The sequence below is a fragment of the Triplophysa rosa genome, linkage group LG6, assembly GCF_024868665.1.
Source record: "Triplophysa rosa linkage group LG6, Trosa_1v2, whole genome shotgun sequence".
NCBI lineage: Eukaryota > Metazoa > Chordata > Actinopteri > Cypriniformes > Nemacheilidae > Triplophysa > Triplophysa rosa.
The window spans coordinates 23,575,918-23,594,827 of record NC_079895.1 but is presented as its reverse complement, the minus strand read 5'-3'; the positions used below and the strand labels follow the sequence as shown (position 1 = coordinate 23,594,827).

The 18,910-nt window shown below is 37.6% G+C and overlaps 1 protein-coding gene across 5 annotated transcripts in view; it reads right to left on the bottom strand.

The window, feature by feature from the left end:
• The window catches only part of myo16 (myosin XVI), a 184,927-nt gene that overhangs the window by 157,150 nt on the left and 8,867 nt on the right, over window positions 1–18,910 (bottom strand). The window contains exon 1 of one of the 5 annotated variants that reach the window (XM_057336150.1): window positions 12,785–13,039. The exons of 1 other annotated variant lie outside the window; for it this stretch is intronic. Coding sequence is in view for 2 of the 4 variants with exons in the window: in XM_057336152.1 (XP_057192135.1) it covers window positions 9,600–9,636 (37 nt within the window). In the remaining 2 variants the exon portion in view is untranslated. Of the gene's footprint in view, window positions 1–9,599; window positions 9,942–12,651; window positions 12,749–12,784; window positions 13,040–18,910 lie in introns of those variants that run through there. 3 more of the 5 variants (XM_057336151.1, XM_057336152.1, XM_057336147.1) reach the window with 3 other exon arrangements.

Here is an 18,910-nt window from a genome sequence, read left to right as displayed (position 1 = left end):
GATTGCCATCTCTGTAAAAATACATGTGATGTTGCCTTAGCATTTGACCCTAAAGACTGCATTCCTATGTTTTGGGCACGTCCCCCGCACTTTTAGAAACAGGTGATTCTGTTCCCCGCACTATTTTTGACTCACCGCCTACATTTCAGCCCGTGTTCTCTGGTTTGTTACTTAGATTTGAGTGAAGTAACATTCAGCCAATCACAAGCCGAATCATCTCTTGGGCGCGCCAAGAGCTTCAAATCTATCTACGGGAGTTGCGCTCGTGATTTCTTTCTTTAATTTCTTTGCTCTTTTGGCAGTTTTTGGGGTAGCCTAAATGCGCCCCAGAAAAAGCAGAGGATGATTACGTCCTTTTCTCAAACACACACTGTAAGTATGTGTTATGTCGCGTTAACACAAATCACCCGATCAAATTTACACATTATGATTTGAAATGATGAGCCATGTGACGCGTCACATCGTGCCGAGTGTGTGTTATATTTTCGCTTACTCGCTTTAGATGAAAGTGTCTGCTAAATGAGTAAATGCGTAACTGATTATTGGGTTCTGTTGTCTTTTGTCACGCCGCTCGCATCCGGAATGGAATTATCCTTAATTCCCACCAGTGTTGGGTGTAACTAGTTACTAAGTAATTAGTTACTGTAATTTAATTACTTTTCCCTTGAAAAAGTAAAGTAAGGGATTACTCTTATTTTTTCTGTAATTTAATTACAGTTACTTCTGATGTAATTAAACTAAATACTTTGTGTAATATATGTGTGTGCAATAGTGAAATTGACATCAAAATTCAAAGTCTAACTTTAAAATCTGTGCTTTAATGTATAATTTTCACATTTGTAATACTTTGGTCAGTTAATAATACTACTTTATGTAGTTTAATATTATTTATTTGAATGAATTAAATAAGCCGATTCATGTCTATCCTTCAATCACTTAACTAATCAAGGTTGATATAGGATATAGAAAGTAATTAGTAATTAGTAACTAAATACTTTTTGGAGAGAGTAATTTATACAGTAATCTAATTACACTATTGAATATGTAATTAGTAACTAGTAATTACTTTTTCAGAGTAACTTACCCAACACTGATTCCCACTGAAGAAAAGTTGTTTTGCGCCGAATACTCACAGTGTATTATCATACTTTATCATATTTAGTACTTTAATTCATTACCATTATGTTCTTTACTTCAACCGGTCTGTAGGAAAGGCTGGCTGTCACACTTCACTGACAGAGAGAAGGGAGGATGTTGTGTATACTTATGTAATACATGTGCTGCCTCTAGAGACGCTAGGTAGTAAGAGTTGAGTCGGAGCTAGTAGAAGAAGAAGTGTGGTCATGCCTATAGTTACTACCATGTGAAACTGTTGTTCGAGATGAAATAAAAGATCTCTGAAGATACCGGTCGTGCTTGCTACCTTTGCACATAACAGAGAATTAAACATTTATATATATATATATTTTTTTTTTTTTCATTTCATTTTATGGTCAAATTGTTAAATAAAATTGGTTATATGGTAAAGGCAGTGTGTTCCAATAGTGTTTACCATGGTAGGCTATTTGCTATCATGGCATTTTCCCAAAATTGCTACTAGGGTGCTCTAAAATGCCAACTGCTATTCTATATAGAATTTATTATATGAACATGTGCATAATCTGTTTGGTCTTTGAAGGTTACATCACCTGACAGCTGTCCCCCCCACACTTTTAAAATGGCTGCTTTTTAACTTTGGAACAGAGTAGAACATGAACATTGGAACAGAGTAAGAGCAACACAATTGTTTCCAGATAAACAGAAAATTGGAGGAGATGAAAATGGGAGGCGTGGTGGAGCTTATTGGAGACATTTTTTCTATTTTATGCAATCTCAGAGAAGGTCACGTTTCATGGATGAGCAGTAGAGATTATACATCACTCGAGGGGACAAAAGACCCATCCCAGGATATACTGTAGCTTCCCGTTAGAAACCATTAAATGAGAGGAGTATGGAAAGAGTCACATACACACAAATACACTCACACATTCATATCGAACATTGGCTTTTTTTCCACACACGCTAAATATAAATCACATGAGAAAAGAGAGATAAGGAGGTCTCCCATGTCTCTGCCAGTTAGTGCACTTTGGTCAAAGGTCACAGAGACGGACTGTCTTTGCCAGTGAGTCAGGGCCCAAAGAAATAAGACGTGATGTTTCCATCGCTCTGTGCACTATGAGAAATGTCAGACCTTCAGGTTGGAGATGAGACAAATGCAAGAAGAGGCAGAACCAGTCTCCTCTGTCAGACCAATAAAGGTTCAGAGGGAAGAGTGTCACTTGAGGTAAATGTCAAGACAGAAAGGAAAGAAGAAGAGAGAGAGAAAAAATGTGTGTAAGAGATAAATTACCCTAATTCTTAGTGATGAGATGAGGCATGAGTATCACCATATGTATTAAGCTGTCAAAACGGGGATGGAGAAGCAGACTTATCAACGGATGTCAGTCCTATTGATCTTTCACCACCTTGTTGCTGAGCGAAGAGGCCACTGCTGTTGTAAACTACACTAACTTGATCATGAAATTGAAGGACATGTCATCGCAACATATACTAAAAGAGTGCAGCCATGTCACATGGAATTTGAGGCTTCGAAATATTACATACTGTATGTTACATACATAATATATTTTATAGCTTGACAGTTGTAGTCACTATTTTTCCATCAACTGTTGTCATTGACTTTTCTCAGGTAGTACATCTGAAATGCAAGTGGCGTATGAATCTGTTTGGGTCAACAATAGCAATTCATATTAATGTATATGTGCATGACAATACTGTCTGTTTATCTTAATGTCTCTTTTTATCAGTAGATGAGTTACATTTCTGCTTGACCCAAACAGACTGCAGAGCAATGACACAAATGATATAAGACACATCTTGTCAGGCCCCGAAAAACATAATTCTGCGCCAGAAATTAATAAAATATATTTATAGAATTTTTTTCTATACCCAAATTTGAGTTAAAATAATGTAAAATCTAAGGAATTAAATGTAATTTTTTTTTTAATTAACATTTTGTGTTGAGACTATATAAACATTTTTTGTTAATATAGCTAACTTGGCAGTTAATGTTCCCACACTCTTAAAATGGATGTGTTCATTTAAAAAAAAGTAACACAAAATGTTTGTGTTGTCTGCACACCCTGCATTGACTGCAGTATTGACTAACACAAAGCAGTCATGCATGTGTCAAAGACATCCATATAAGACCACAGTCAATTAAGTATTCTTTGAAAAGCAAGATTCTAATGATACAAAATGCTCAGTTCTGCTTTGAGTGAAGCGTTCACAAATATTTCATCATCCATTGACATTGACAGATTATTTTTCTCAAATGTTTTCTAAATAGCAATCTCATAATCGAACAGCATTTTATTGTGCCAAATTAAAAATAGCATGTGTATATTACCTCTAGGGCTGTGTATTGGCAAGTGCCTCCCGATACGATACATATCACGATAGATGGGTCATGATACAATATATTGCTATGTATTTCGATACGATATGTCATGGTCCTGCCTTCTTGTTCATGGTTTTCTAGTCTTGTGACAGGATCGTGACAGATCCCTTAGGTTTAGTGTGAGAAAGTCATGGGTTGTTTACCTTTGACATTCCATGTGCTTTCTCTGTCTCGTCATTGGCCCCGCCCCTCTCGTTTCCCGTATTGCCTTCCTGCCGTGTCTCATGTTCCTCACCTGCCCCTCGTTATCTTCCTTTGTCTGTCTCCCTATAAAATACCCTCGTGTTCTTTGTCCTGTGCTCGTCCGTTGTACTGGTACCATCCACTGTGAGTCGTGTCTTGAAATCCCTGTTGGAATACTTCCTCTGAAACCGGTCCTGTTTTTCCCTGTCTTTTGGTTAGTCTTGTTGTATGTTTATCGTTAGTCTAGTTTTGGTTTTCTTTGATCCCCATCGAGGGAAGTACTTATTTTCTGCTTTTGTTTAATTAATTCGTGTCGGTTTTGCCCCATCGTGGGTTTTTGGTTTATTTTCTGTTTTGTTAATGAAGTCTTGTGTTAACCCCTTCACCGCCTGCCTGCATCTGGGTTCTTCCCCACACCTTTCCTGACACGATACACATTTGCGATATATTGCAATACTTTAAATAGAAAATGTAAAAAGTAGAGCTAGAAATACAACATGCTGTGCACCACCTGGGGTTTTCTGTTAGGATAAGCGTAAAAACATCCCTTACCTCTGCAGAGTGGCCATGATGTGCGATGCATGGACCTTTAGATCAGAGGTTTGGGTTCTCAAACTGTGGATTGCGCCCCTCAAGTGGGTAGCACAGGGGAATAGGTGGCTCACGCAAGTCACTTGGCTGTTGTGGTGCATTACAGTTAAAACAATGAACATGGGCAGTATAAAACCCCTGCTTCATCCGTGCTGTAAATGCGCTGGTGTCACATCCGTGAAAGCACAATAACTGTCATTGTTACTTTTCTTAATAAACTTTTTGTCTAATGCACTGCAGTAGCCAAGTGACTTGTGTCATGACTTGCGAAGCCTACAAACAGCATTATTTTATATAACTCATTACTCCATTAATTATTTTGAAAACCAGAGCACACCCACACATCAGCTCTGAGAGCTCCAAGCGTTCTTATATTTTTCGCCATGCTCGCTTCCACTTACTTTTGGCCGTATGTATGACATGATTTTAAAAAAGTTATCGATAGTACAGGTATCACTATCGACACACTATTGAAAAAAAATATTGCGATAGTTACATGTATCGATATTTTTGCACAGCCCTAATTACCTCCTCATCTGCTTTTATATCCACACACCACTTTCATAAAAGGTGTTGATGAGACCCTGAGGAAACGCCTTTCTCTAATTAAAACAGCATGTGACAAGGATCTCAGAAATACTAATGAATCAGTTCAGCCATATTGAACCAGCACTTTCAATTACAGCGGCATTCATGGCCTAAGGAGGCCAGACGCCTCAGGAAGGGCCAATGAATTAAACATGTGATGCAATCTCAACACGACATTAATTATTCAGCCTGTGTTGTATTTACACTACTAAATATTTATTTTTCCTCAAATTTTATGGCTGAATCTTATTAGCGTGACCTAAGGGTTAATTTTCCTAACCAGTAGACTGGCAAATGAAAATCTCCAAGAACGTTTTCCACTGTAACTGTACAGTAATATTCAAGCACAAATCTAATACTACTTATATTAACCCAGGATCGTCTACAAATCCATCAGTCATAATTCATCAGTTGTGCTTAAACAAGGGTTTGAGACTTTGCCGTTTACATGCAGGTTTAAAAAGAATGGCATTTTTTGTCATCTTTTCACTTTCCTATGTTTCCTGCCTCCAAAACACGAAATTCAATAACTGACTGTTTACTTGCTGCCTGATGTGTCCCACTCCTTGACAGGTACTATTGAAGAAAAAAAATCGTCAATGTTATTGACTTTCCCTGTTAGTGGTATTAATGTTGTGTCTGATCATCCATTTAATCCTTCACCACCCATAATAACAAGTTGAATATTCTGAGCATTATAAAAAGCGTTAAGAGCCTTGTGCTGATGTGAACGATGGCTTTTTTGTCACTGCCCTACTTTAATGAGTAAAGCTGAGGTGCTCTTATTGGCTTAAACGGCTGATTGTCCAAATGAGCTTGGCTGGTTCAATGCCCATTTAGAGAAATGTGATGAAGTAATGTCGCAACGCAAAGCCAGAGGCCAGTCTACTGCAGTGAATCCAGCGGGTGAGAGAGATGGAAAAGACAGAAACAGTATAAAAGTTTTCAAGTGCTATATACTTGAATAGACTCTAAATAGACTGTGATAAAGTGACCTCTACCACATTTCCCACATTTTTGGTTCCACAAGGAACTATTCACTAAAAGGTTCTTTAAAGAACCATCTCTGTCTTACATTTTTATAATCTGAAGAACCTTTTCCGCCACAAAGAACCAGGTAGAACTACCTTACTAACTATTAATAAGCAACAAATTAAGAGTTTATTGGGGAAAAAGTTGTAGTTAATGGTTTGTTAATAGCGAGAATTGCCCCCTATACTGAAGTGTGACCGAACCTTTTGTAAAACAGAAAGTAACTGTTCTTTATGGAACCACTGGTAACACTTTACTTAAAGCATATATGTATAATGCTTTATAAAAGTTGCTTTGATGTAATGCATTGTAATGTATAGTGAATCATTGTAACTACAGGAAATACTGTACATTATAACACATCAATTCATTGTTACACGTTGCATTATTATTATTTATAATTCTTTACAACAACATTTAATGTATTACAACACACATTATGAACAAATATAATGCATCATACCCTTTAATAACCTTTGTGAAGCGTTATACATAAAGGCTTTAATAAAAGTGGCACCGAACCATTTTGACAAAAAAGGTTATTCTATGGCATTGTGAAGCACTTTTATTTTTAAGAGTGTTGAGAACTATTTCCCAAATCGTGCCCTCTGGAGAAATAAAACATCAAAAATTCATCATGTAGTTTCACACGTGAGTCGCGCAAAATTGCTGAATTTTCTCAGTAAAACTGCTGTATCAGCTTAGATTTTTTGCTAATATACTGATGGACTTGAAAAATGGCAAGGTATGATTTATTGAAAATAGGTGCATAATATCTGCTGTGTTTGCAGGATTTATTGTGCATTTTTTCCACTTATGGCTTGTTTGGAACTTGATTGGCTCAAATTATTTTACACCAGACTTTGTGTTTTGATGCAAGATGTAAATTTACACCAAAGGCTCTGAGTGTTAAATTGTTTGTGGTTGAAGCTGAAATTACATAACCTCACACACAGGATTTATATCCCAAAAATACAGATTTCAACACATTTAATCCACATACACGCACATGCATTTGAAATCTGGTATATCCCTTAACAGTAACTTTATCTCTATCGTAATGCCTCAGCATCAGGCAGTGAGCCGCATTAAATATTTTAATCCTTTGGTTTTATCCTCTACAAGAGCAGCTCAACATTCTGCAGCACCAGGCGGATGGGGTCCCTGTCACTTAATAACTTTCTGTGAGTAATTAGCCTCTGTTAACACTCTGTTATCTCAAGCTTAGACACACTATCACGTTCAGATACAAAGTGAAGCTAAAAACTTTCAAAAGCCAAGTCTAATGAGTATGGTCTTTGGTACCAATTAAGAAGATGCTGCATTTCATGTGGTGAAGGCGGCAGTCATGGAGTCAGTGCTGTTAGAGCCGTCTCTGAATGTGTAATGAGCAGATGCACGTGCCAGGAGTACTCACTCTCTCTGCACCCAAAGAGCAGAAGTCTGAACCAGCCTTCTGTCACATCTACAACTCCATTCAACTGTTGTGAGGACAGACGGGGCATTTCCTGACAAAACAGGAATGAATCATCTAGCACAACTTGACAAGCTACAGAATGAGGGTAAGAAACTGAATCTGAGCTTGACAGAGTGTGATAGAATTATATTGTAGAACAAGCAAGAGCGAGAGTCTGACACTTAGTGTAAAATATCTACTCTGAAGTGCATTATCTTGCTCTCATTGTGCACTGTATAGGTAGGTCTTAATAGAATGGATAATATATTAAATGGAATTTATAAAGATATTTAGTTGTTGTGGTTTGAGCAGGTGTGATGTTTTTGCAATATTGCCACTTTTAAAATGAAAAGCTGGTAATGAAATATTACAGAAGTTTGTTAACTTCTTTAGACAGCTCTAGCATGTTTCAAACAAAACGTGCTTTTTTATTAATATTCAAAACGTTTTCGCCTCTGTATGCTGTTTATCATGCTTAGTATCTGTTGGGCTTGGGTGTTTTTTGTCTTCTGTTTTTGAGTTTGCTAGGAAGTCATTTCTTGACCCCTACACTAAAAAAATCCCGTAAAAAAACCCTGAGATTTTCCGGCAGCTGGGACACCAGTAAAATATAGTAAAACAACACATTTTGTAATGTAAAATTACATGTTTTTCTTGTAAATTTGCAGTCTTTTTCTGTAATTTGACATTTTTTAAAAGTATTTCAACAATACACTGTAAAACAAATCCCATAAAAAGGTGATTTTCCACCAGCTGGAGCATGAAGTAAAAACAGTTTTGTCCTGTAGAATGACATGTTTTTCTTGTAAATTTACAGTATTTTTTCTGAAATTTTAGTTTTTACCATATTTAAAAAATACATGAAAAATCTTTTAAAAAACAGTAAAAGTCTGTAAAATTACAGATTTTTTTTACAGGGTAGGCTTTAAAAAAATACTAGAACTTAACAATTAGCGATTGATTTCATTCTGCAATGTTGTGGGGTTTTAGTTGATTTGTTTTATTCGAAACCTTTAAACTAATTATAATGATACTATCAAATAAAAATGGTAAACATTTTAAAACATTATGGGGCGGTTTCCCAGACAGGGTTTAAGGCTAGTCTCAGACTAACTTAAATGTGAGAGATGCCTTGATCGAAAACAACTTGCACTGACATATCTTAAAATATATACCACTGTGATTGTTTTGTCTCAAGATGCACACAGTAATATTTTTTTGTAAAGTATGTTTTTTAAAACAACTTAATTATCCTAATTTAACTAAGGCCTAGTCCTGGTTTAAACTAATCCTTGTCTGGGAAACCGCCCCAAAATGTTTATTCCATTTAGCTGTTGCATTAATTTCTCTACCATTTTGCATATTATTAAGTTAAATATTTAATCAAATTTAGTTGTGAGTTTAGTTCTTTAGTAAAGTTCTAATAGTGTTCTAAAAGTGCTTGTCTTGACCAGAACATATTCCTAACTGTCTCCTATTAATATACTTCCATGTTAAAACCATGTAGAAATTGATGTTCAGGGATTGCATTACGTTTGTGCATTACTCCCTGAATCAGCTCCAGGTTTGTTCATTTGTCAGAAATGTGCATGTGAACTAGCTGATGTGTGAGCAGAAAGACTGGTCATCTCCATTACTCACCGGCTCCTTTGCACTGGACTACCTTAAGGTAAATACAGCATCACACATTCAATGGACCCAACTAGACCTCGATCTTATCTATAAAGGTTATAGTATTTCTTTACTTTTTTATGTACCGTTTCTTTACTTTTGTTATTGGTCTGTTAAGTGTTCACTTTAAATCAATTATAGAAATATATCTCAATATATGGGTACATATACAGGACACAATACAAAAAAAACACATTAAAAAAGGGTAAATGTCCCACCATGTGCATCCTTCATGCTAACAATGCGAATGTAGCTACATTTTGAGCACACTTATTTGCCTGACCAGGATGTCGGGAACATTATTTCAATTTTTGCTGTTTATGTTTTAGTTTTGGAGATATTTTAAAATGTTCTAGTTCTGCAGATATTTGAGTTTTATTCGGTATATTAGCTTATTAGTCATCTGTTGTAAGACATTTGTCTTCATATCTCATCATAATGTCAGCATAATCATCTCTCTTTAACTCACAAACTAAAGCTCCCTTGAAAGATCAGTGATTCATTTACTTCATTTACTGCCATTGCCAAGGGATGAAAAAGAGAAAGAAAGAAATACACACAGTGTCCTCAGCTTACCCTCTCCATCATCTGTCAGCCGTACTGACAACATCATACTGGGTGTCCCCACCTCCCTCAATGTGTTATCTTCAGTTTTTTCCTCTTCTTGTCTTTCTGCCCCTTGTTTCGGGTCCCTCACCACCTCCAAAACAATGCCGGTTATGCTATGAAGCCAATTTGACAGCTGCTCCCTCTGAACTTATTCAACATTCTCAAACTTCCACCTGTCCCTCAAGCCACAGCTGTTTGAAAAGAGACCCTAACGGAAAACCGGACATAAAAAGACAGAGCGCTGAAGGGGAGGAGTTTGATCCTGTGTGGATGAGACTCTAAATGACTAATGCTAGGACTCGTGCCAAGCTGCCCGATTTACTCCCCAGACCTACATTAGAGCTTAAAGCTGGAGAAGCACCCAAACACTGCGCCTTATTTTCCATCCCAGGAGACGGTGGGTCACTCGCTCACACGCTCTGCATTTTCCATCCCAATGAAACAGAACGAGCACAGGAATCTTCCTACCAGAAAACAGCTCTGAGGAGACATGCGGTAGAGTAAATATCTCCCCAGAGACCAGCACACAGAGCGGTCTGACCACAGGCACACACAGATCATTCCAACGCACACACACACACATTTGTCACATGTTCGCATACTCCTTTGTCAACAAAATCATCGTGTCGCTAAGCAACTGTCTTGTACAGCAGCTTGTGCACAGTAATGGAATAATAAGGCACGGAACATATATGCCCAAGTATAGCGATTTATATTGTAATAATGTGTGTTGCAGCACTATAGGGACCTAACAGACATTAGTTTACACTGTTAGTTTAAGTTGACATGTTTATTGCTAGCTAGGAATAATAACAGATCACATTTCATGCCTCAGACATTTGAAGGTAACTATGATGGTAACACTGATGTTAACAATACATCGGTACATTGGCTTCTGGCCGGCGTGAAAGAACAGACAGCACTGGTAACATGAAATTGCATTGCACTTCCTTTCAAAGCCTGCGGGTGGCGGTGTTTCCACATTATCCGCAGTTTAGGCTAAGCTTATTCTGACCAAAGATTGTTCCTCTCGTTAAGGACACTCACACAACCCTCAGCTACACACTTTTTTGCCTCACAAAACAACACGAAACAACTGTCATCTATAATAACCTGGCATGAAAAGGTCAACAAACAAACACTAATAACTGCGGCGTTCTGTTTCCCCTGCAAGGGTGTGACAAAAGGTTTGCAATCATCCTGCTACCACAGAATCATTACAGAGGTCAAATAAAAATATATGGATTTAAAAATATGTTAAGTCTCTGAGCTCTCATAGAGCTGAATATTTCCTGCTCCGTCGTCTTCAGAGTGACTGTAAAGATTCAAATGAAGCTGCTAAATGAACCCACATGCATAATGAACAGCATGAATAATTGAATAGCTAAATTGAAAACGCGCCGATGAACGAATACAGCGGCGCATATAAACCAAACTCTGACATTATGAGTGATAATACATGGATACAGGGAGAACAATTTCCTTGTAAATTGTTGATAAACCAGTCAAATCAATGGAATGATTGTGGCAAGGACATTTTGCGTATGTTTAAACTGAACACACATGAATGCAAGCAAACATTTATACAAAACGTCAATGCCTATGTTGTTCACACAGTCACAGTCAGTGTTTTGGGAATGACAACTGTATTTACTAACAGGTGTGACTTTCAAATTGCCCCGTACATGTAATGGCATACAGAAGCGGCTTGAACGATGTCTTTATGAAACAGTAACCAAAGTCAAGGCTCTTGCTATTTTCATGATAGCTGTGACTAACACGTGTAACCATAGTGACAGTGACTAAAGTAAATATCAAAGTTGGTGGCGTCCATTACATCAGTCTTTACAGTTAAAGCAACAGTAACCTGTCAAAGTTATCAAAACTATTGAAAAATATCAATAACTGAATGATTTTGAAAAGTTACAGTCAAAGTTTTAGGTCAGTGTAGTCACATGAATTGTAATGCCTGTGCATGCATGCATTACGCGTGGAACATGTACACTGATCAGAAAGAACGTGAATATGTGTTGTATGTTGGTCCAATAATTTTACGTTTTTAATAAAGTTCAAATAAAAAAAGACATTATTGTATTGCATACCATACGTCACGTTATTTAGCAAATTACCACATTTTTCTTCGACATCCTAATTAAAGTGCAAATTTATTCATCCGAATTGACCAGCAGTGGTCAATTTGAATGCTCACAGCATTTTAAATGCACCTTGACTGCAAATCTGAACAAAAGACAGTGATCGATCCGAAAACCTTCAGATGACACACGAACAATATCTCTGAGTTACCAGAACACTGCACAACATACAAAATCCTGTATGGTTTTAGTCTCACATAACTGGTTTAGCAAGCTTATAAGCAAAACACGTATGCGAAAGACTACAGTAGATTGTGCAATCCTGATTGGCTTAGCCGTGACCTTTCACCCCTGCTGATTGTCTCTCCTGCTTTGGTCACAGAGGTCGGTCCGTGTCATCAATCACAAGCGGGTAGCTGTTGAATGATCAACATCACGTTATAACGGCGACGTGCGAGTGTTTTCCCCCCGACATAGTGATGCGTTATGGGAAGGGTATGTGATCTACTAAAAGAAAACGCAGACACATCACACACACCTCCCACAGCTCCACGTGATACTGACAGACCTTTCCGTTTTGGGCTCTTGAAAAAGAGAACGTGTCGAAAAATAGTGGCTTTCACAGAAACGCTGTATCGAGAAAACGTGCACATGGTGTTTACACGCTCGAATATATATCTACAGTGTACACGCCATACACGCGAAAACAATGTCCACTAATATCCATGACCTTTTAGTAATTGGTGACATGAATGGTAATATGACATCAGCACAGTCCATTGGCAATTTTGTGTTTGTTAGCAGGTCTAAAGTCCTCACCCTGATCTCACACACATTCCACCCCTCACTTTACACATGGTATATATAGAGTAGAACCAACTGCACTTCAGTCTCCTAGCTCTGCTTTCTTTCATGCACTCACTCACCCTTTTCTCCTCATGCACTCCTTCACTCTTCCATATTCATGTTGCCAAAACGGAAAAAAATACACCGGCGGTCCAACTAACACGTGCACAAGCACATCAGACAGTCAAGTAAACAGTGAAGAAGATGTCCTACCAGAATCCCACCCAGCGGCGCAAGGTGAACAGAGGAGGAAAAGAGAAGGCAAGGTACGGAGATGGAGGAAAAACGTGTCTGCCCGTGTACGCCTCCGCGCTGCTCCACCAAATCAATTTCACACTCTCTCACCTCCCAGTCGCCGTGATGTCGTTCATTCATCAGTTTGCCGTTGCCATGGCAACGCTGGCCAGCGTGGTTTTCGTGTTGCCATTCCGTGACACCGTTGTCTCGCACAGGAGTGTATCCTTGTGAACCCTTTTCATATCGCTGGGATTGTCCCACCCTTCCATCCCGTAAGGTGCGAGTGCAGTAAACCACCCCCCCCAACGATTCTCATTTAACACTTGGGCTGTGTTCACATTCAATCAGTAAAACGCAAGAGCGTGTCACCTCATTAAAGAAATTTTCATTTCCACGTGTTGTATGTTCCACAGAAGAAAGACAGCCATGCAAGTTTGGATTTACATTAGTGTGAGTAAACGATGCCAGAATTTTCATTTTTGGGTGAACTACCCCTTCAAGGGATAAACCCCCTGAGGCACAGTAATAGTAAAAATACTAATAAAGACCCCCACTGATCCCCCCGCAGAGTCGAGTCTCATCATTGCATACATCAAACACACATACACACACACACACACGCAAATGTACTGAACTATGTGACCCCAGATCACCTTGTTGATTAGGTCAGTCCTTACTGTCAAACACAAATACACCGAGACAGCCCCCTGTTAAGCTCCCCCAACCTCCTTCGATGGTCTCCAGTAATGAATTGTTAATGGGACTGCCCCCCTTTCATTATAGTGCACTGTGTTCGTCTCTAGCCTGACCTTGGGGGTCTACATCTTCATATAGACACTGTATCCCATATTAATCATACAGACATTCAAGTCTGCAAAAGATAAGAGACTCATCTGGAAACACCTCCCGCAGTCTCCTTATTACAGTCTGGAATGGTACGGTCACTATCACTATCAATTTGTCAAACATCATCAGTCTGAATAATTAGAAGCATTATTACTTGTTCATATGAATGAGGGAAATCGATTCTGTAAGGACACAGGGTTGAATTAATCATACATATAACAACGTGAGGATTGAAATGACCTTGTTCAGAAATGCATTAAACATAATGGTTCTTATGTTACGTGAAAATAGCCAAGGTCATTAAGCAAAGTGTCAGCTGTGTGTTAGTCAAGTGTGATGCGTAAAAAAACAGTAATTATTGCACTTACAGAGTAATTGAACGTTCCATGTAAAGATGTTCTTCATGCAATTAGCACTAACAATGCCTTTCCGCAAGATAATCAAAGATGACATCTCTACATACATTTTATAGATTTGTAATTCTAATTCCTAATTCATATACTTTACTTTTATTTCTCCAAAGCCAAACTGGCGGGGGTTCTAAGCTCGAGTGTTTTAAGAGTGAAAGTGTCTACACTTTTTTTGCTTATTAGTAACCCTCATAAAGCATGTTACTACTATGAAATTCATACTACTATGCAATATGTGGAGGTTGTGGTGGAATGTGCCACTTGTATTAAAGAGTAAATATTTTGTGATTTTTAATGTCCTACTTTGGTTAATGGAGTGTCCAACAACCAGTTTACGTACATACACGGTGTAAAAATACTTTCGTTTTCTATTAATAGGCTGTTATTATTACCTTACTTCTTGACTGACTCTCAAATGATTTGTTCGTCCATCTGTCTAATCCCCTCCTTTCTGTCAACCTACTCTTATCTGATTGGTCAGATGGTCCAGTCAGCTGTGATTGGTCTACCGCGTGCAGTGTTGCAAATGGAACGTAGACAGGCATTGCACGGAGTGACGCAAACCGGAACTGAAATTAAAACCACAGACGAGTCAACTCGTTCGCGTGATTCAGAGTCGACTCCTTTTTTCCCAAGCCAATAACTTTGTTATTTGTTCACTTTCGGCTTTACAACTTGGCAAACTGCTTACATTCACACACAGCAACATTACACACTGCATGAAATGTAATTTTAAGGACATTGTTATATTTACTCTACATTTACTCTGTTAAGCATTTACTGTAGTTGAAACCTTGATCAAAGTCACGTTCAAGGTCATTGAGGTCGTAAGACAGTATTTTTGTTGCATGTTCTCATCTGTAAAAATACCTTATAGAATGACACTGGACCTTCCTTATTACCAGCTGCCATTGACTTGCAATAGCATGTTCATTTACACTACATTTAGGTATTTGCCAGAAGACTTAATTTAAAGCAACTATTACAATACGTTTTTATTGGGCCAGTACATGTAGCGGATCATGAGTGTAAAATAACGCTATTGACTACTTTATAAGGAAAGAGATGAGCCCTGCCCCAGCACAAATAAGAAAACTGTGCGTTTAGAGCTAAGTGATGTCCTTCTGTGTCATCAACAATTACAGTTTGCTTTATTACACAGAAAATCAATAAGATCTCTTTATTCGGTTGTCAGCAAACCTGAATATAGTGCAGGCAAGCGTGAATGACAGCATGTTATGAAAAATGTGGTAGGGACAGAAGAAAAGATTTAAAACGGAGACTGAAATGGTGCCTGTAGGATTTATATTTCGATCTCTTGACAAGCCATGTCTTTCTTTCATCTTTTTTGGATGTTTCTTCTGGCTCTCACTAAATCCTTGGTGTTTCGAGTCTGACGTCATACCGCAGCCGTGTTTTATGTTATTGATGTTGATGTTATTAAAGTTGACTAAATCTATTAGTTATTCCATTGAATCAAATAAAATATTGGCCAAAATAGTATTTTAAAAGCTTGAGCTAAACAAAAAACATAACCAATTCCCTAAACGGAAATACAATTAGGGCACTAAAATTAATGACCGAAACGGAAGCATTTATATGCTTTGTGGCATGTAGTTCATGTCCATAAAAATCCCTCATAAAATGACACTCTTTTAACCTCCTTAATATTATTTTAAACACTTGAATGAACCAAGAAATAGACTGCCTCAGCGATAAACTGAACAAAGTTTAAGTTGAGGCATTTTAAGCTAAAATAACAAAACAATTAAACAGCAGTATAAAAAATAAACAAATAAATAATACATCAACAAAGCGCATAACAATATTGCTAAATATCAAACTAAAATGAACATTTAAACTAGTTTTCATGTTTACCAATGGAACATTTCAAATCACCAATTAAATCTTAATTTAAAAAATTAAGTCATATGACATCATTAAAGTACATCAAAAATCTAATTACACAATTCTATATCAATAGCCACCTTATTGAATGTTGTAATATCTCCCAGTTGTATGACTGATCCATCTACACATCTATTCTGAACTTCAGTGAGCAAGCAAATAGCACTATAAGCTTAAGATAATCACCCGAGTGTTTGTGTGTGTCATTCAAGCCACTTGTTTGCAAGTAACAAGTACAGTAATATTACTGTCAGCAAATTCATATACAAGCGTACAATTTCCCCTCAGCAAGGATTCCCTCACGGCTTCTCTGAGCAAACTGTGAAACTCTGACACTATACAGACATGACAGTTTTGCAAGTGTACTGTAAGAAGATCCCAGTAAGCTAGTGGCAAAGCTTGATTGTACAGCCAATGCCTCAAATACAGCCAAATAAACAAAAATCGTGTCCATCAATCCACTGTAAGTCCGGTGCAGCTCCTCTGAAACACATTCATACAACCTAATCTATCTCTCAGTAGTGCATAAATGAATATTTATTTACCAAATCAGTTTGGCTAAATCTAATTAATTAAGATAATGTCTTCCTAGAGTAGTGTTTATGAAACAGATGACCATCTATCACAGTGGGAATAAAATAGTGTTTTATATGAAAGCTAAAGCTTTTCAAAGCTTGGGGCGGAAGTACTACAAAATGCAGCAGAAAAATTATAAAAGAGCAAAAGTAGGTCATATACAACCAACCCACAGTAGAGCAGCCCTCTTCAAAAAAGACATCAAATAACAACGGATTGTAGGATTGCAGGCGCTGAAGCTCAGAGATGTAAATGATTTATGAATTGATGCCGATCCATAGCTTTGAGACTCACATTCTCTAAGACCAGAGAGAATGATGTCTCCTATTCGGATGATTCCCTGGAGTGGAGGAAACAGTTCAGGGCTCAAACTCTTTTGATACTTCTACTTGAGCGCGTGTTGGGTTAATCAACACTGTGTTATAGCAGAGTATCAATAGAGTATCAATGTATCATTATATTAATGGTGCTTTTCCTGAAGGGTTTGACAGAAAGCATGCAAGGTTTTGCAAATGTTTACCCAAAGCATCCTAGGCGAAGACGTCAATGGTTGGTGTGTGAATATTTCCACATATACCAATGTTTGCATAGATATCAATGTGTATCCCGAGGGTGGCAAAAAAGCAGTCAGTTTTAGAAAAGTTACTTTAAAACTCTTGCTCAACCCATTAGAAAGAAAACTCACAAATCATTTTTTTTATTACTATTATTTCTTCTAGGCATCAATGAGATCGAATGGAGAGCAAAAGGAAACCTCAGTCTCCTGCGTCTTAGGTATTTCTCCTGAGAAAAAGGCTCAAAAGTCTTCATTTAGAAGAAATCTCAACAATGTCAAACTAAGATCAGATTTGCTTGAAAAATATGCAATTAAAAATCAGTATCATTGAAGATTTCAATGTGAACTTAAACATGTCTCATCAAGTTCAAGGAAATCCAGATTATATTATCCTACAAGTACATTCAGTTTACATCTCCATACTCAATGTATTTTAACAATTGTCGCATTTATTTCTGTTTTTATTTCTTCTAACCAATTTAAGAAGACTGAATTGACACTTAGATAAAACATAATTGAGAAATTCTTTAAAAATATCCTGAGAAATGAAAAAGCAAGAACGTTCTCATCTAAGGACAAGATACTCAGAATTTACTTCAAATAGTGTCAAAATCATTTTTTAAAAGAGTAGTGGCAATCAACTGACAAAAAATAAATACTTACATTAGACTTTGACACCCTCAGTTGAGTTGCAGCAAAGCTAATAAAAAAAATTCAAGTATATCTTATAAGACAGGAGCCTGTGGCTTTTTGACTAATGTGCAACAAGAAAGTAACCAACTTACATCACATGTTCATCACGACGCTCTGCTAATGAACTCTGGAGACGCACTTCAACTAGCTAAAGGTGCTATTATGAATATCAAACTACTTTGAACTAGTCATACATCCAAACGAAGGTGAGAAGCGATGAGTAAACGACCAATGAACTGAGAAAGTGCACGTGAGTCTGTCAGAAAAGAAGCTTTGAAAAGCTTTAAAAAGACTCCTTTTGGAGAACACACAGGTATGTGTCGCTGCCACGTTTTTCTAACGATGGCCTTCTTTTCTGTGCCTTTCCGTCTTGTTTCCATATTCTGTGCAAAACTGTTACAAAAAATCAAGCTCTTTCTCCATATTTGTTTGATAAGAGTTGTAAAGAGTCAGCGTTTGCTTTGCTAAGTCTGTGTGACTTTTAGCTACTTCAGGATTGTACCTACAAACAGGCTAAAAACTTAGCAAGTGTTAGTAAAAGTGCATAGCACAAACTTGAGTCTTCAAGTGCACAGGATGATGAGTGTCAGTTTTATACCATTGTGACAAGCAGAGCGGGACGAGGGCGTGAGGGAACGGCGCGAAGCCGGTGACGCGAGTGATAACGGGCGCCAGTCTCGCATCTCTCACGGAGGAGCTCCGGAAGCATAAAAGGAGGACAACAGTGAAGGACGAGAGAGAACCAGGCCTGGATTTTATGTTATGTTTTATTATGTTTGTGTGGCCAGCAGTCGACCGTGAGGGAACTGTCGGCACTTTACTTTCGTTTTGTGGTTTGTTTATTTTATTAAAAGTTGTTCAAAGTTCGCCGGTTCCCGCCTCCTTCTTCCCGGCAGTTTAATATTACACAAAAATTAATTATAAATATGTATTTTAATAACATATATGACATTATTTTTACAAATGATTAAACCAGTTTGCCTGTTCGTGACGTCTGAACGTCGTTTCTTACTCTAAAACCGAAACTAAACGGCTTTTCCTCGCGGAAGGTCTGCATTCGGTAAAAATTAGCTAATAAAATATTTCAAATTCACATTTTATGTCCAGTTTTTT